At 41.5% G+C, this 18,932-nt stretch overlaps 3 protein-coding genes across 3 annotated transcripts; 2 read left to right on the top strand and 1 right to left on the bottom strand.

Annotated features, from left to right (window-relative positions):
- Positions 1 to 2,769: 2,769 nt before the first annotated feature.
- On the top strand, positions 2,770 to 13,103 carry LOC108616165 (transcription factor kayak). The gene is made up of 3 exons (XM_089464204.1): positions 2,770 to 9,463; positions 9,862 to 10,234; positions 10,308 to 13,103. The coding sequence occupies exons 1-3, from the start codon at positions 8,702 to 8,704 to the stop codon at positions 11,510 to 11,512; spliced, it is 2,340 nt and encodes a 779-aa protein (XP_089320330.1). The 5' UTR covers positions 2,770 to 8,701; the 3' UTR covers positions 11,513 to 13,103.
- Positions 13,104 to 13,967: 864 nt separating this feature from the next.
- Positions 13,968 to 15,185, top strand: sro (SDR family oxidoreductase shroud). The gene is made up of 2 exons (XM_018011175.2): positions 13,968 to 14,097; positions 14,167 to 15,185. The coding sequence occupies exons 1-2, from the start codon at positions 13,979 to 13,981 to the stop codon at positions 15,041 to 15,043; spliced, it is 996 nt and encodes a 331-aa protein (XP_017866664.1). The 5' UTR covers positions 13,968 to 13,978; the 3' UTR covers positions 15,044 to 15,185.
- Positions 15,040 to 18,886, bottom strand: Rnb (BTB/POZ domain-containing protein Rnb). Its single transcript, XM_018011101.2, has 7 exons — positions 18,345 to 18,886; positions 17,693 to 18,286; positions 17,291 to 17,629; positions 17,029 to 17,235; positions 16,413 to 16,963; positions 16,276 to 16,351; positions 15,040 to 16,168 (listed from the first exon to the last, which is right to left on the bottom strand). Exons 1-7 carry the CDS (start codon positions 18,597 to 18,599, stop codon positions 15,227 to 15,229), a joined length of 2,964 nt encoding a protein of 987 aa, XP_017866590.1. The 5' UTR covers positions 18,600 to 18,886; the 3' UTR covers positions 15,040 to 15,226.
- Positions 18,887 to 18,932: the final 46 nt, after the last annotated feature.

An 18,932-nucleotide genomic window follows, 5' to 3' on the forward strand; every position in this document is an offset into this window, starting at 1 on the left:
GTTTTGTACGATTTGTTTTACTTATTTTGTTTTTTATGGTTGGGGCGCACTTTTCGAGTGGATTTGTGGGCGTCTTTGGACAGCATGTGGGCCAGAAAGTAAGAAAGCACTTGATAAATACGTGACAGCCGGTGCCAAAAAAGAAAAAATAAAAAATAGCTGAGTGCTATAATACAAATAACTACCCATGCAAAGTATTACGCGAAAACTGAATTGATATATAGGTCAAATGGATTGAGAGAGAGAGAGAAATTTGAGCGTGTGGATGGAATGTGAGGCAGATCAATCACAGTCAATCAATTGGTAAGTGAAGGCAAGGAAGCAAGAGCTATTAGAGAAATATACATCAGATATGTAGATATAGGAATGTATAATTTGATTATGCCATAAGCTAGAGAGTTAGGGAGATAAAAGTCTCAGTTGAATAACAAGAATTCTTTCATTTGAATTACCACTTGGTTATGATCTATATATCAGTGGCATTGGCGCCTTGGTATATTTCCTAAAGAGATCTTCAACTTTCAGCTACGCTCGTCACTCCAGAGATAACTGTTTCGTATACCAATTGCTCTTGTAATTCGCAACTAGTTGAAGCACAGCTGGAGTGCAATTGCAGCTGTTGTTGCTCTGTTGCCAACTGACTGCTAGAAATGAATTCATTTTGTGGCTAAGCAAACAAGAAAGCTATGGCCATTAGCTGAGCGTGTTTGTATGTCTAAATAAATACATATCTAGAGAGATATATGAGATAGGAGATATATGTTTTTTATGGTCATTAGCAGACAGACAGCCCAGTTAATTGCAGCGTGAAGTTGAGCAGTGCGGCGCGCTCATTGAATTGCAATTCAATTTTTTGTGCTAATGCCTCAGATTGCAGGTATTATATATATATCTTATATACATAGCAATATAATTTGGACTGCAGTCAAGTCTGCCTGAATTGCTTTGGCTACTAATTTGATCGGGCATTTTACTTTTTGGCATTCTGTCCTGGCCAAAAAGGACATTCTGTCTAACATAATATTCTACTCCTGTTTGTAATTTGAGACAGCAGTCAAGTGACCAGCTATTACAACAACAACAACTACTACTACTACTACCACAACTGCAACAACAAACCGCAAGTGCACATTTTGCCAATTTGAGCAGAAGTTTTTGGCCCTTTGGCCCGGGCGTCGCATTGTCCTTCTTGGAATTGTGCTTGGCCAAGCCCGAGCTGCCTCTTGGCAGACACGCTGGAAAAGTGAAAACAACTTTTACTACTTGTCTGCTTGTCTGTTGGCTGTTGTCTGTTGTCTGTGCCCGGGCACTGTCTGCCAGCTTAAGCTGTTGCCCCGCCGTCTGTTTGGCCCCTCGTGCAACGCCAATTGCATTTTACGTGTTGTCCTTGCGTCCTGCGTCCGTGGCGCCTCGTCGTCGCGTCGTTTGTTTGCCATTTCCTCGTCGCTGGCAAAACTTTACCATAAATTTCCTCGACTCCCCCGCAGCTCGGTTTGTTTTTATTATTTTTGTTGGATTGTTGTTGTTGCTGCTGTTGCTTTAGCTGATTGTTTTTGTTGCGCGTGTCGCGACAAAATGCATTTAAATAAATTATTCCTAGACCAATGTCGCGTCACTTTATTAGCCGGGTATTTCCCCGCATTTATGTCCGACTGTCCTTCCGTCCTTTTGCTTTTTAGTTTTTACTTTTTACACCACAAATTTAATTACAAGTTAATGACACTCGAGCCAAAGTGCTGAACCAGTTGGCAAAATCGCTTATGGTTCCATGGAACTCTATCTTTGACTCCTTGACTTTATCAATGTGCACAATTGTTCGCTTATCTGTGATGGCATTTTCTTTTTTTATCAACTTGGTGAATTTCGATTGAATTGCAGCTAATGCAATCAAGCTAAAATATTAAGTGCTTAAGCCGGGCCGTAAACGTTCGCATCAACAAACTAGTCCAAGCAGACGTCTAGAGACTCACGTAACTCCCGACCTATTATAAATTTATTCATTAATTTTTGTAAATGATCACTAAATCTAATTATATATATATATATGTATATAGTTCAATGGGCGTGGCACTAAATGCCTTTGGAACGTTGCCAGCACCGCAACGATTCTATGCAAGGCCGTAATAAAAGCTCATAGATTTGGAGAGTCCCTTTAGTATTTTCATGTTTACTCCAAATTTTTACTATATTTGCTGGATAAATATTTGTGTGATCAAGGAAACAAAAAGATGAAAGACTTTTTCAAAATTTACCTGCTTTCAATACTATTTATTGTATTTAGTGCATATATAATTGGGTAGAGCCACGTCAGTTGAAGGAATTGTTATCGAGCAGCTCACACCTTTGGCAAATATTTTCGACTCTCTCTCTCTCTCTCTCTCTTTCTACTGTGTGAGTGTTTGAGTATAATAATACAATACAAGTATATTCATTAGGCGGGTTCAATGCACTGCTTAAAGTCAAACAAAACGACAGAACTGAAATATTGTTGTTGCTGAACAACACATGTAAATTTGTCAAATGGCTTGCCGTTGTTGTTGTCGGTGTTGTTGCTGTTGTCCGCTGCCACGCCCCAAGTCAGCCTCAAATGGCACAGGGCAAACAAAAGTCTGATTAATTTGACACTGAACCTAAAAGCCTGGCACGCAGGCAATCGCAATCGGATACCACAAAAAAAAAGTATATATATATATATATATATATATATATATATATATATATATATATATATATATATATATATATATAAAGAACCCTCGAAAAATTTGAGTTGAAATTTATGTAGCTGGAACCCTCGGGTGGTTGGCTGCACTTTTTGGCAAATTTTGAATTATGACTTAAAAAAACTTGCAAAAAAAAGTTTAATTCAATTTTGTCCGAGCAGACGGCAATGCGCAGGCAATTCGCGTGGGCGTTCCGAAAATGGGCAAACATCAAGTGTTTTTAAATGCCAGTCGCAAATAATCATATATAGTACACACATATAATGTATGTGTATATATATTTATATAGTATATGGCATCTGGGCATATGGTCAAGCGGCGTTTGCGTGCCCGAAAAAGGCCGGCACGAAAAAAAAAAAAAAAATTAAAAAAAAAAAAAAAATTATAAGCGTACAGAAATGATGAAGGCAACCGGCCGGGCGTTGACTTCGACTGGGCGCGGAAGCGCGACCGGGAGCTGGAGCGGGACTGGGAGTGGACTGCGAGTCGGCTCTGAGACAGACCTAAAGCTTGGCTTTATCAGAAAGAGCTGGCACTCAGCGCGAAACCACTCCAGACAATTTCACTACGGCATTGCGGTCACGTTCTCCTTTCCAAATGAAACGCAGAAAATACAAAGCAAAGATGTACAAATACGAAAAGTGCAATCAGCAATAACCGACGGCGTAATACTCGCTCAGCAGCGACAAGAAGCCCAAGGAAAAAATCGAATTCATCTTGCCAGAAATTGATTACAAATTTTAAAAGTCTAGTCTCTGCAAACTACACAAATTCTTTCAAATTGCCATACTATAATAACCTATATAGAGCTTATCTAGTTAATTCTTAAGGCAGGGCATTAGTTAACCACATGAGTTGACCATGAGTGCCCGCTTGAAGCTAAGTCTTTAGCCAAGTCAAATTTCAGCTTCTTTACCTGAATAGGCAAGCATACCAATATACTCAATATACTCACATATTTTACTTCATAAGCGTGTATTAAAAATGAAAACCAAAAATTGTATTTATTTTTGCGTTTCTCCCTCTTTTGCATTAATTGTTTTATTCGCCGAAAATTTGCTTATGCAAAGAAACACAAAATAATAATATTATTTTCAATTATGTATGCGCTTATCGCAATGGGAAGTGCAAAACTGTACACAGGCACTCACACCAACACACATGCGGGCACTCGCAAATCAATCTCACACTCACTTATGCAGCTGGCAACTCTGGCCTACTGACAGCGCACTTGAACTTGTCAACTCTGGCGCTGGCATTGCCACAACTTTGACTGCAGTCACGATACGAAAATAATACAAATAATAAATAAATGCAATGCACTTGAACGTTTGTCGTCGTTATGGTTGGCAACTCTTTCTTTTTTTTTTTTTTTTTAATATATTTTTGCCATTTAGAAATCAAAAAATGTTGCTATTTGCTTGAAAATAATGCGCATTTCTAATAAGTCGGCGAGCTTTTGTTTCAACCTTCATCGGGCAATTGGCAGTATCTAAATGCATCTATACACAATTTCAGCTTAATTTATGCAATTGCACATAGAAATAAATAATAGACATAAAAAGAGTGAAAAACAAACAAACCTGGCTAAAATGAGCATTGTCAGAAAGCTAAACTGAGCTTCAGTTACAGTTGGCCTATAATCGCGACTAGAATATGCCTTAGAATAATATATAAAATATTTAGATAAAGTTATAAGAAGGGAAACATTTTTTAAAAATTTATAATAAATTGTGTGAATTTATTTTATTATTATTAATATTATTATTATAATTTTTTTTTTTTTTTTTTTTAAGCTAATTTTATTCAATTAAAAAATATCTTGTACATTCTATTTCTATTTCTATTCTGTGTTCAATAACAGCCGCCCTTAACAGTGCTGCCTAACAGTCTGTTAAACTTAACACTTAACATCTACGTTGCGTTCGCTTTTGATATAAACAAATGAAATTGTCATCGCGGCTAAGTTGTTTGTATTTTGCTTTATTGCGTCATTGTCTGGCTAAAATTGGCTTAAAAATAACTCAACACGTCAGCTATACAAAGCAACAACAGCAACAATAACAACAGCAGCAGCAACAACAAGTAAAAAGCGATGCCGTCGTTTTCTTTTGCTGTTCGCCTTCTTAAGCCCTCAATTCGCCGCGTATTTGTCAAATATAAACATAAGCACAGTGCGAATTCATTTCAAGTGAACTAATTAATTTCAAGGGCACTTCAACTTTCGCCCGAGAACTCAACATAAATCACATTGTCAATTGTTGAATAATATATTATTAAATTGCTAAATGTTGCTTTAATTATTGTCTGCACTTGCAGTGTTTGCACTAGCCAGTAATTACTGTAGCTACTCAGTCTGCGTTTAGTTGACTTACATTCGCTTATCAAGCGCGCCCATGTAATCAAATTTTGTAGTAGTCAACTTCGTCAATCGTCGCATTAGTCAGCGAATTGAGTGCGCGTATATTGAGCAGTCTAGCTCACTGTGAGACCAAGGGATACCCTGTAGATTGAGTGAGCATTTGGGAGGTAGTATGGGAACAGTTAAAAAATCTGAATGAGTTCAAGTTTAAGTCAATATTATATTCTATATATTGAACCTTTCTCAAGACCTCTCTTCTCAGTCCCCCTCTCACTCTTGTCATTTGGTATTCCATTAGCTAATTATTTAATTAGTGCCTGCTCCCACACTCTATCAGTCTCATTATCTTGCTATCTCTCTCTCTCTAATTATGCTCTCATTCTCATTATCTCTATGCCCCTTTCTATCTGTATGTTGAAAGAGTACCACTAATACACCCAACTTTATGCACATATTCGAGGGTATTTGCGACGTCAGCGTGTGGTTTTATTTCCACTCGCCTCTCGCTCAATTGACCCCTCCGACCTGAACTTCGGCACCGTCGCCCTGATAAGAATAGTTTTTCGCTGCGTCGAGCAAGCTCGTTTCAATTTAGACAATTACGATTACGGCGAGAGCTCCATACTATGTATATTATTGTTATTATTATATATTTTTAATTCAAGTAAATTGGCTGATTCATCTGCAAATGGGTTCTGCGAAAAGTGAAAAAAAAGGAAAATAAGACAGACAACATTTGCGTTCACTAAATTTTCAATTTATTTCTGTTTGCTTTTTATGCAATATTCCAAAACGAAAAAAAAAAAAAAAACAACAAAATCTTTGTCACTTTGGGAAAGTGGGTTAAAACGAAAGTCGCAAATGTTTAAACATTTATGCAAACAAAAACAAGCGGTTTACTTCAAAAATAAAAAAAAAAGACCCAAAGTCAACAAAAACACAATGAATAAATTTTATTGTTGGCTCGCAAATAAACGAGTTGAAGGAAATGCCGAGAGATAAGTCAAAGGATCAATGCCCCACGATAATATTTATTATGCAAAATTTATTGTACAAAATGTGCAATAAAGCAAATCAAATAACCACGTGAAATGAGCTGCTTTCAGTGTTGGGCAACACTAGAAGTTGTCAATTAGCCAGAGAGAGAGAGAGAGAGGGAGAGAGATAGAAAAGGGGAGAGATAGAGCGAGAGCCACTGGTCACTATTTATTCATAGACATATCTGAAAGTACAATAATTGTTATTGTTCATTGGGGCTGACAAGGCACCTGCTCTCAGCCAATCTGACGACGGCACACGCATTCGCATCTGGCTTGTGTTCCGTTTCTTTGATTTCATCTGGGAGCTGTGACAGCGCTGATTGCTATAAATACGAAAGAAAACAAACAGACGCGCACACACACTCGCCCTGCAGGCGCGAGGCTGTCATAACTCTTGCTAAATGCTGCCGGCTGACAGCCTGAAGGAGGCGTATTGAGTTATATTAGCTGTTTATTAATGGCAGCTCGAAGCGTTTAAGTCAAATGCCCTAGGCTGGCACCAAAACGCAATTAGAGTTGCTATAAATGTGTTCTAATGTTGAGAAGTGTGGAGACTTAACCTTCAACTTATTTCAACTGAGTTCAGTATCTTTTGTAGTATATAATAAAAATACTAAAATTGTATATGTCGAATTTGCTAAGATTTTTGGCTAACTTAACATGAGCAATCTCTTATGAGAGTCTCCAAAGTTTATAGCATAACTAATGCCAGCAACTGTTGCTGCTTGAGTGCTGCAACATATTTGCAAAACATATTTCACTTTCACTTGAAAGCTTGTTCAGATCCTTAAAATTTATGGGAAATCAAATTAGTTGAGGAATTGTTTATAGCAAAACTTATGGCAGCAACTGTTGCTGCTGTTGGCGTGGGCTGCTTGGTTGCTTCTTCTTGCTGTTGCTGTTGCTGATGTTGTTGTTGTTGTTGTTGTTCGTGTGGGTTGCTGCCTCAATTAAGAGCAGGCACATTTGAAATTTATTCGATTTGCTTAGCTGCTAAACGCTATTATTGCTGTTGTTGTTGTCGTCTAATTTACTCACTCGAGAGAATAACAACGCTCACACAGACACACACACACACATTCGACACACACACTCTCTCTCTTTGCATCTGTATCCAAATCTCAAAGAATCGTTTCTGCCAATTTGAATTTCTTTCGCTCAGTCGCAAACGAACAACGAACCATCGAAGTTGAGAATTCTTTTTGAATTTCAAACGCAAAAGGAAAAACTTTTGCTGCGATCGCGCGCGCGCGCTGCCCCTCGAACGAACAAAAAAACAAAAATAAAATAGAAATTAAAATACAACAACTACGAAAATAAATTTCGAAAAGCAACAAAAGAAAAACGAAATTGCAAAAATAAAAGAAATAGAAAAATTTGGTGTGTTTTTCGCAGCGCGTGCAATTGCCAAAACGAATTTGAAACAACGAATGGAAATTAAGAATTAAGAGAAACAAGGAAAGCAAAAGCTGAAGGAAAAGGAAAACAACAAATTCTTTGCGCTGCATGCCGCATATGTATATACTACTATATATATATACATACATATATATGCACACGATAAAGTTCATATAGAGGCGTGGCCCATGCAAAGAAGTGTGCAAAGCGATAATTAAAACATAATCGAAATACATATAGAATAATACACAGATGTACCTAGCGTATAGTACATAGATATATAAATATAAATACATATGAATATATATATATATATGAAGCTCTTTATGTATGTACAACAGCAACAACAACAACAGCAACACAATTATATAACACGCGCAATTTGGCTGCAATTAAGAGCAGTTTTTCTTTTGTAAACTGTTATTAATTATAATTGTTTATTATTTTTTGTAATTACTGTTTGAAAGAAGAAAGAAAGCAAAAAAAAAAAAGAAAAAAAAACGTTGTCAACACGTGCTATTTGTAGTTTGATAATTAAATTTATTATGTTTGCATTGGCCGAGTTGAACTTAAATTTCGAACCCTTGCGAAATTGGCAAACGCTGCTGGTGGCGCGTCTCAAGCCGCCGGAAAGAGGCTAAGATAACAGCAGCAGCAACAGCAACAACAACAACGACGAATTTAAAGTCCAAAACGAACGAACAAATAACTAAACGAAAGGCAAACGTAAAAGCCAAAACGCGAAACGAACGAACTATATATATATATATATGATAGATATATACATATATATATATATATAACTTTTGGCGCCCAACAACTCAAGAGCAACGACTACAACAACAACCACAACAAGAACGACAACATCATTACAATTGAAAGCTTTTCCAAGAAAAGTTCGCTGTAAATATTTAATTTAACACACAGAAAATTCGCCAGCAACAGCTGTTGTTAGTTTTTTAAATTAAGTATATATAGTTTATTTATACACATATTGTTTGTTGTTCACTTATATTGTTAAACGACCAGAAGCCAATACGAATTTACAAAAGCTAGTCACAAAAAGAAAACGAAAAAGAGCCAATCAATATTTAGTTAACTGTGCGTATGCGTTATATTTGATACGTATACTTGATATTTATTAAGCGAAACACACTAGTCTATAAGCCACGCGCGTCATGATGAAAAATCTCAATGGTAGAGCGCATAATGCGTGCTACCAGCCCTATTATCAGCAACAGTTGCAGCATCAGCAACTGCACCAGCAGCAACAACAGCAGCAGCAACATTTGCAACAGCAACAGCTACAGCTGCCCTATGCAGCACAATACAACCAGCTGCAGCAGCAACAATTGCAGTACAATCAACAACAGCACTATCAGCAGCAGCTGCAACAGCAACAACAACAACAGCAGCAGCAACAGCAACAGCAATTGTTACGTCAGCAACAGCCCACGCAGTCAGCCTACCAGCAACAAAATGCAAAGCAATCATATGGTCATAACAACAACAGCAACAACAACGCCAACAACAACGCCAACATGGCGCGCAGCAATATGCACGCAACAACAGTTGCTGCTGTGAATGCTAACGGCAATAGCCACGCCAACGCCGCCAACGCCAACACTGCGACAGCCGCGATGGCAGCCATGTGCCAAATGCAAAGCTTTTTAAGCCAGCAGCAACGACAGCAACAGCAACAGCAACAACAGCAGCGACAGCAACAACAATACAGCAATAATTTTGCGCATATTAATTATAATCAACAACAGCAACAGTCGCAACAACAACAACAGTCGCAGCAGCAACAACAACAACATCAGCAGCAGCAGCAACAACAACAGCTGCCAACAGTAGCAACAACAATTGGCGATAAATTAACATTGGATAGTGCCAATGAAATTGCAAATTTTTTGGCTAATGAGCTTTTTATGCAGCAGGTACGATAGCTCGATAACAAGCGATAAATTATCGAACTGACTGAAATAGGCGTGCCAATAGCCCAGGGTCATCAAAACTCCTGTGTAACTGCTTATTTGCATTATTATGGTCACACGAACTATTTGCTGTGTATATCGATTATTAATATATCGATATATGTATTGAATGCGTATTTATGTTTGAACATGATTATTTGTACATTATTTTTCACGTGAGATGGGAAATGAGTTCACCTTGCTATCGATAATAATCGATGATTGTTGTTAAAATGTACTTTAGGTGTTCTTCGAGAAATATCGATCACTTTTTTTTGTGGGCCGAATATAATTAGTACTTTTCGTATACTACAAATAATGAATTATCATGTATTAATTGAAATTCCCTCGTTCTCTTGCAGCTCGTTACATTTGATGGCATGCAGAGTGCACCGACGCTGACAACGCCAACGCTGACGCCGACCACGCTGCGCACCATTGAGGACACGATCTATGAGCTGACCACAACGGACTTGCATGTGCCTTTCCAGGCGGGCTTCAAGCCGCCGCCGCTCACATCCCTGGGCAACGTAACGAACAACAACACGATCACGTCCACAACGGCTGGCGGCGCCACATTGCCGGGGATCAATGCGAATCTGATCAATACGAATCCGCAATTCGATTTGATTGCCCTGAACTGTGCTGGCAGTGTGCCCGGCAGTGATACGGAGGAGTCCAATGGCTCGTGGAACGAGGGACAGCTGAACGACGACCAAAGCACAACAGATACTTGTGAGTGGCCCGTGTGCAGCGGCAACAGCTAAATGTACAGCTTGACTAATCTCTAACTATCTTTCGATTGCAGCTAGTGCCGCGACAGACAGCACCTCTTATCAGAATGGCGGCCATATGATGGGCAACGGCTCCAATGGCGGGGTCAATAACTTCTCGGCTGCCCTGTCGGGTGTCAACACTAGTGGACGCGGCTCGGGCCTTGCGGCCAATTCAACTACCTCAAACAGTGCCACGCCGGCGCGTCGCGGCGGCGGACGTCGTCCGAACAAGGCGGCCAACATGTCCCCGGAGGAGGAGGAGAAGCGCCGCATTCGACGTGAACGCAACAAGCTGGCGGCCGCGCGCTGTCGCAAGCGTCGCGTCGATCAGACCAATGAGCTAACCGAGGAGGTCGATGCGCTGATGAAGAAGAGCGAGGATCTGAAGAAGGAGATTGAGAGTTTGACTGCGACCAAGTGTCACTTGGAGTGCGTGCTCCAGGCACACAGTTCCACATGCCAGAAGGTGCGCGACGATCTACTCACCGTGGCCACGTGCAATGGCTTGATTGGGCCCTCCACGCTGCTCAATGCCTGCAACACCAGCAGCGTCAGCCTCCACAACAGCAACAATAGCAACAACAACAGCAACAGCAATGACAGCAGCAACGGCACCATCACCGGCTTCGATGCCACGCTCAATTCGACCGGACGCAGCAATTCACCGCTGGATCTCAAGCCGGTGCTCATAGATGAGCAGCTGCTGCAGCACATCAAGCACGAGCCGCAGGACGGTGCCATCGATTCGGGCTCATCGCTGGACCAGGATGGACCGACGCCGGCCAAACGCTTTGCGCTGCCCAACATTGCCACATTCAATGCATCTCTGCAAACGCCCACGGGCCCGGCCGCTGGCGCCTCATTGAACACGCCCATTTCGAGCACGGCACCGTCCAGCTTTGCGCACTTCAGCAGCGCCATCAGCAGTCCCACTCTGAATGCAAATGCGCTGAACAAGCTGCCCAAGCCGCGTCCCAATACGCTCAATGTGAATGCGCAGCGTCCGTTTGGCGTCGCTGCTGCCGCTGGCGATGGCAAGGCGCCGCCCACACAGATCCAGGGCGTGCCCATTCAGACGCCCTCGACGGGCACCTTCAATTTCGATTCGCTGATGGATGGCGGCACCGGACTAACGCCCGTCTCTGGGCCGCTAATGCCCACCTGCTCCTCCCAGAACAAGCATCCGCTGGAGCTGCCAACGCCCACAAGTGAGCCGTCCAAGCTGGTTAGCTTATAACCAGTGTAGGGTGCGTGGCGGTGGCGCGCCTCACTAGCGACAGTCAAACATTACATTTAGTTTAATGCGTGTGTGCAGCGTGCAACGTGCCACATGTGGCAACCATTTATGTGCATATGCAAATTATCATAAGTAGAGTCAAACATTACATTTAGTTTAATGCGTCAATGCTGAATGCCACGAAAGCAAGTCAAACATATAACCGTTAGTCGAATGCGTGCATCCAGCATGCAGCATGCAACATGCAGCATGCAACATGTCACATGTGGCAACAGCTATGTTAATGTTCATATACATAAATTAACGTTTACATTTAACGAACGCTAATTAATTAAGATTTTTACGCAATGTTTTCTCTTGTTTTGTAACGACGATTATGTTTATTGTAGCCCGGCTGCCACGCCCCCAGTCTTGGGGTGTGCCTGGCTGCCTTATTTAATATTTTACATTGTTTTTTCCCCCCGTTACATATATAACTGCTTTTGTATTATTATCTTTATTATGTTTAATTTATGATTTGCTATCAATTATCTATAACTACTTATATACCATATAGAATATACATGCATATATATACACACATACATATATATATGTATATACTATACTTGTATTTTTTGTGCAATTTTTTCAACCATTTTGATTTGCGTGTGTTTTCAAAAAATATACATACATAGAAATATATACATAAGTATATATATATACATATATATTTAAAGAATGCCTAAAACATTTGAACGAAATGTAAAAATGCTTTAAGTAAGGATTGAAGTTGAGTTTGGCAAAGAATGTTTGTTGTATATGAAGGATGCGTTGTGATATTTATTATTAACAAGTTAAACAAAACAAAAGAGTAAATAAATAAATAAATTAACTAAAAATAAATCATATAAAGAAAGCATTAACAGAGCGTGTAATGAAACGAACTATGCCGGTTTTAAAATTGTACATTTAAACATTAATAAATAAAATAACGAAACACAAAACAAAATACCACTTTTAAAATACAAAATACTAAATACGTTGCCTTGATAAAAAGTAAATAGGGAATATGAAACAAATGATATAAATATAGTTTGCGAATGAGAGAAAAATGAGAATTTGAATTACTATATATATACTATAAACTTTATACTATTTAAGACTTAAGGCACAGTAGAAAAACAAAAACACAACAACAAAGAAAAAACAAACATAAAAAACCCAAATATATTTTTACTAAACGCAAAATGCGCTCTATTTTCAAATACAATTTATAAGAAATGACAAAACAAAACGCAAAGCAATTATTTAATATGTAATTATGTGTATTACGCAATAAAAAAAAAAAATATATATATACATTTATATAGATATATATTTGATTATAAATACGAGCAAATGCAAATCAGGCAAACATATTTGATATAGCCTTACGAGTAAATTCCCCTGAAACTGAAAACTCCCTGCAATAAGCGAATTCTTTTAACTTACAGAAAATCACAAAATTGTAAACAGAAACAGAAAATTGAATGCACTTCCCAAATGAAGCAATACAACCAAAATTGTGTAAGAGAAATAAAATATAAAACAGAACAACCTTAAAAGCAAATTGACTTCTTTATCTAAAAGAGAGTGAGAGGGGCAGGGAGAGTTCAAGATCAAGGTATGAATTCTACCTGCCGGAACGGATGTGTCTGAAACAATTGAAATCGCATAAGATTACAAAAACGCTGGCTCAGCGCACATTGAAATATCTCAGGTAAATTAGGCTGGACCAGAAAAGTGAATAAGAAAGGTAAAGTATTTCGGCATAGCTCAGATATAGTAGCAGATATACGAGTGCGGCCTTAGCTAATATGGCAAAGATCTCCAAGGCTGTTTTTTATGAAATGTGCCAGAAGATTGTGGGTGGGTATTAAAATTCAGCTATACTTCCATAGAACTGGATACTGACTTAAACTGGATATGGAGATATTGAGTGTGTATAAATAAATTTTTAATTTATTACAAAGAGAAATAAAATAAAAAATAATTAATCTCAGATGATGATTTAACATTGAGTATATGTTTGTATATCTCTGAAACAATATAAAAATGCCCAATAAAAATAATATAATTATAAAAAAGATATTTGAGTGTGCAAACCAGCTGAGGTGCTATGACTAGGGTTTTTTATTCTTTTCTTTCCTTTTTTATTTATTTTTTTTGGCAACAGCCTAATGCGCAGGTAAGACTTTAAAGAAGCAAGTCGCAAGCAGATGGGTCTATGTATAAGTGTGTTATACTGAAATATATTTATACATACATACACATATATATTGCTGAGCTACAGATAATGCCGGCGCATACATACAGAAGTGCATATATGTATGAGATGAATTAAAATTTCGGGTTCGCTTTGCATGTTTATATTTTATTCGTTCTTTCCTCTTGATTTTATATTTTGCTGGGAGTTTTTTCGTCAGTTTATCTGGAACCGCCGATATGGGCAGCCGCAATCAACTGCTGAGCGCCCTGAAGCGCTGCCTGGGCATGGGTCGACGCCAGCTGAGCGTTGGGCCACATCAAGTGGTGCTGGTGACGGGCTGCGACTCGGGCTTGGGGTAAGCTGACCTCGTGCATACATATATAATAAATATATATACATTATTTCTATATATATTTCGATGCAGCCACTCTCTGGCTGTCTACTGCTATAGGGCGCTGCATATGACAGTCATCTCCTGCTGCCACAACTTGGAATCGCAGGGCGCCCAGCTGCTGCAGCAGATGAGCAGCGAGAATGAGCGACGACGCATGCACACCTGGCAGCTAGATCTGCTGGAGCCGGAGTCTATAGTGCAGCTACATGCCAAACTTGAGCAGCTCTTGGCCAGCTCGGACTGCCAGCTGATGGCGCTGGTCAACAATGCGGGCGTCATGTGCTTCGGCGAATTCGAATGGCAGCTGCCGGCGCAAATCGAGCATCAGCTCAACTGCAATCTGCTGGGCACCATGCGTCTGACCAGGCAACTGTTGCCGCTGCTGCGCCAGCAGCGAGCGCGCATCATCAACGTGACTAGCCACTGTGGCTTCCAGGCGCTGCCCGCTCTGGCACCGTATGCTGCCACTAAGGCCGCGCTGCGGGTTTGGAACGATGCACTGCGCATCGAGCTGCAGCCGCATGGCATGGAGGTGATCAACTTTGTGCCCGGTTCCTTTGTGCTGGAGAGCAACATCGCCGCACGCCAGCAACAGCAGGCACAGCAGCAGTTGGAGGCATTCAGCGCGGAGCAGCTGGCCTACTATGGAAGCTACTTCAAGGTATTCCACGAGTACCTGAGCATGCTGAGCGGATTCAAGAAACCCAATCAGCTCCAGGACGAGGCACTGCTGGCGAAGTTCAAGGATGCGCTGACTAATGCTCAGCCGAAGACGCTGTACATACACGAGCCCTGGCGCTATAAGGTCTACCGTTGGCTCTTCAAGCTGACGCCAACTCCCTTGACGGATTGGCTGGTGCTCCGGTTCTGTGCCATGCCCAGCTTCGAGTCCGCGCAGCGCAGTTAGGTTTAAATAGTTTATTATTCCTAGTAATAATATTGTAGCTAATTCTTAAGTTGGCTGGGTCTTTAAATAGAAACTGTTTGGATTTGGCACAAGCTCCCATTACTTTCCTAGACATTACAAATACATAGACACACAAAGACAATCACATTAATAGTTGGCAGGTCGGGCATCAATCTTAAGTAGCTAATAGCCGGTGCTGCGACATCTCTCGTAGACTGCATCGTTGAGCAGCTGGAACCATTCGCTGGCATAGACTGAGTCCTCGGCAGCTCGGAACAGCTGCAGCTTATCCTGGGCCGGCAGCGAGGCGCACAGATAATAGCTGATCGCTGTTTCGGTGAGCTCCGCATGGTAGTTCTTCAGGGCCCACTCCAGCAAGCGCAGGCAATTGCGCGAGTCCAGGAACTGTATTAGCCGCTCGTGCAGCAGCGCCTCCAGCTCCGGTATTATGTACACTCGCGACATCTCGAAAGCCTGCAACAGGGCGTCATAGTCCGGCATAACCAGATGCCTCTCCTGGCAGCTAATTAAGTGGAGGAAATACCTCAATCCGTTGGCCGTATAATCGCGCAGCTGGATCTCGCCGTCGTGGCCCTCGCGGAAGTCGCTATTGAGCATCTTGTTGAACACCTCGCTGGTCTCACACAGCAGCTGCTTGTTGAAGCCAATGCTGAGCGTCGTCCGGCTTTCCGCATCCTTTCCATCTACATTCTCGCTGGCCAGTAGAAACCGCATATCACAATGCTCATGCAGTGGTATATTTGTGGCGTTCATCTGGTTTAAACAGATGCTGCTGCTGCTGTCCACCTGCTCCGGCTTGGGCAGCACAATGCCCAGCGTAAAGCGTGACATGGCCGTCACAGCATCCGCCGCCTCGTCTGCATACAAATTGTCGCTCTTCTTGCGCAGCAGCAAGTCGAAGAGCAGAGTCAGCGCGTTGCCGTCATACAAGAACTGATAGAGCAGCCGGTGGCTTTTAATGATGTACGCCACGGATATGGCCGCCCGTTGCTGTGCATTCAAATCCGATTCGCAGCGCAGCAGTCGCACCAGCTCCTCCTTGCCATAGTTGGATTCACCCACATTCGTGAGCGTCTCCAGAAAAGCAAAGCCATCCTTGCGCATCTGCAAGATCATTTAGATGAGATTACCGGAAAAATGGAGTAGGGATCGGAATGGGTTTGTTCGTGAGAATAACTCAATTCGCTAAGAATAACTCAATTCGCTAATACCTCCTCCACTTTGGTCAGTTGATAAAGCTGATGCACAACGCCATGCTTGATGATCTGGGCAAAGAACTGGCTTTCGCTGTAGAAAGATTTAAAGGATTACCGAATCATTTCAGCATTTAGACAACATTCAAACTTACAGCAATATATTGGTCAACGCATTGGCAAAATTATTGTTGGCTCCAAAGAGATTGATGGCTCGTATTAGGGTGTCCAGTGTTTCCGGCTTGCCCAGCTCCGGACGCTTATTGATCATCAGCGTAATGCGGTAAATTAGATTCTCAATGATGTCGATGGTGTCGCCTGCTTGACTGCGCAGCTGAGCGAGCTTGGGCGGCACATCAGAGCTAAGCTCTTCCATGTCCTCCTTGTCGGACAAGGTGTCGTCAATTGTTTCGCTGCCCTCATCGATGAGCTTAAGTATGTCCATGACATTGGCCGGCTGTGCACGATTCGAAGCTATGCGAGATTCGCGTGTATCCATATTGCCACTGCTCGCCTTGCTATCGTCCTCGTCGTCATCGTCGTCACTGCAGGCGGGCGAATAGTTCTCGTCGTCATCGTTGGCAAAGAGATTGGAGCAAACGGGCGACATGCTGCGCGAGCTGCACGGACTGGTGGTGCGATAAGAGCGCGGCGAGCTACTGGGTGAGTCAAAGTCCAAGTTGAGTGGCTCCTGGGTTTTCGAGAACTGACACAGAAATGGTCATGAAGCTGAGTGCTTAATGAATATATACAAATATATATTTCTTATACCTTGCTGAGAGTTTCTGGTGTTGTGGGATCAGTTAACTTTCGTTTTTTGCCACCCTGTATACGCTCCTCCCGCCGTCGCTTATGATACTCCTCATCACTGGTCAGATAATCATTTAGCTCACGCACCAGCATTGGCACCAGACCCTCATACAGCAGCATTTCCATACTCAGATTATCGTATTGAAAGTTGTTCAGAATGTGAAAGAGCTAGAAGAAAATATTATAGTAAAGATATGAGTATATAAACGGTTATTCAACATACAGATGAACGCTCGCTCTGTGAATGTGAGTCCCGTATCATGGCCACCAGCTTGCGTAGTGCACCGCAGCGCCGTATCTTGGAGCGACTGCAGGCATCCACCGACAGTGTTGCTATAATATTCACGCAATGTCGACTCTCGCTCTCCGACAGCGGCTTGGCCATATTGACGGCCATGAGCAGCTCACAGGCAGCCACAATGGCGTCGGCAGTACTGAGCATATAGAATGCATAGGGATCCTTGCAGAAGTTCGATAGAATCTTAAGGGCCGAGGCGCGTTGCTCACTATCTTCCTTCACGAAATAGACAATAGGTGCCAGAGAAGTGTTGCGTGAAAGCACCTAGAATATATAGAAATGGATTAAGATAGGCAATAAGCATAATATCAAACTCTCCATACGAACCTCCCAGGCTTTCATGCCAATTTGCTGAGCCGAGAGCAGCAAGAGACACTTCAGGATCTCGTAGGCCAGCTCGATGGCATCATTCTCCTTGGGCAACACGTACTCGCAGTTCCGCGTCGAGTTCTTTAGCATTTGATAGTCGAAGATGTCGCTGCGTACACCTTCCAGATTGCGTGCAACCTCCTCGAAATATTTCTCCCGGTGCTGATTTCGCTTGAGGCCAACTAAAGCTGAGACATCGACGGCATTCTGCTCCGAAGCCTTGGGCGCCTCATTGTTCTTCATGACCGCCACAAAAATGTGCATCAGCTGCAGGAAGCCATTGGAGGCTAAAAACGGTTTATAGAACTGAGGGCTGACCAGCAAGTTTCGACAGACACGAAAGGCCATTATTTTCGTTTGAACGGCGCTCGTTGACTCGATGATATGGCAAATGGCTGGCGCTATGGCTCCATAGTGAACATTTAAAAAGGACGACGCTTTCTTATTTTTGGCCATGTTGCCAAGCATGCGACAGGCCCGGCACTGTATTATTGGATTGGGAATGGTCTTCAATATGGTTATCAAAGGGCTAATGACCTTACAATCCACAGCCTGTTGGAGACAAATTAAATTATTACTCATAATTCGTTTTAGATATTATGCTACTCACCTCTACGCAGGACTGATCATCGGTGCAGCAGTTGCCCAATATGCTCAGTACTACTTCCATTATCTTTTCATTCAATTTGCTAATCAGGCGAACCATTACTGGAACACCCCCTGCAGTTCGAAATAACACAATTCCATCTTTACTTTTGATCAAATCTGTGCGAAATTTTACGAGGCATTTATAAACAACAGTTTTGTCCGTCGAGGTTTTGAGGACACTTAGCATGCCCTCAACCTGTTCCAGGGACCATAACATATTTAAAATTCAGCAAAATTGTGTGGTTTTCACACACTTTTTTGTTGATTTTGCAAAAACAAATGCAAAAACACAACAAAAACTTGTGACCGTCACTGTAAAATACAAAAATACCAAAATACCGAAAATGCACTGCCAATAATTTATACCATATTTCATCGATATAAATGCAACCGATGCTTTATATCGCTGTATGTGTGTTTAGTGCTTATATATAATTATAGTGAATACCATTGCATAACTGTAATACAGTAATACTTTTATATATCTGGTATATCACGTCTGGTGCTTTGTTTGTGACGTCACCATATTTGACATTTCTTGCTACAAAGC

The sequence above is a fragment of the Drosophila arizonae genome, chromosome 2, assembly GCF_054131065.1.
Source record: "Drosophila arizonae isolate 15081-1271.41 chromosome 2, UAZ_ARI_1.0, whole genome shotgun sequence".
In the NCBI taxonomy this organism is placed as follows: Eukaryota; Metazoa; Arthropoda; class Insecta; order Diptera; family Drosophilidae; genus Drosophila; species Drosophila arizonae.

Coding starts and splice junctions, on each gene's coding strand:
- LOC108616165 (XM_089464204.1), top strand. CDS start 8,702: ATGATGAAAAATCTCAATGGTAGAGCGCATAATGCGTGCTACCAGCCC. Junction 9,464..9,861: donor ATGAGCTTTTTATGCAGCAG/GTACGATAGCTC, acceptor GTTCTCTTGCAG/CTCGTTACATTTGATGGCAT. Junction 10,235..10,307: donor CCAAAGCACAACAGATACTT/GTGAGTGGCCCG, acceptor TTTCGATTGCAG/CTAGTGCCGCGACAGACAGC.
- sro (XM_018011175.2), top strand. CDS start 13,979: ATGGGCAGCCGCAATCAACTGCTGAGCGCCCTGAAGCGCTGCCTGGGC. Junction 14,098..14,166: donor GGCTGCGACTCGGGCTTGGG/GTAAGCTGACCT, acceptor ATTTCGATGCAG/CCACTCTCTGGCTGTCTACT.
- Rnb (XM_018011101.2), bottom strand. CDS start 18,599: ATGTTATGGTCCCTGGAACAGGTTGAGGGCATGCTAAGTGTCCTCAAA. Junction 18,287..18,344: donor ATGATCAGTCCTGCGTAGAG/GTGAGTAGCATA, acceptor TGTCTCCAACAG/GCTGTGGATTGTAAGGTCAT. Junction 17,630..17,692: donor TTGGCATGAAAGCCTGGGAG/GTTCGTATGGAG, acceptor TATATATTCTAG/GTGCTTTCACGCAACACTTC.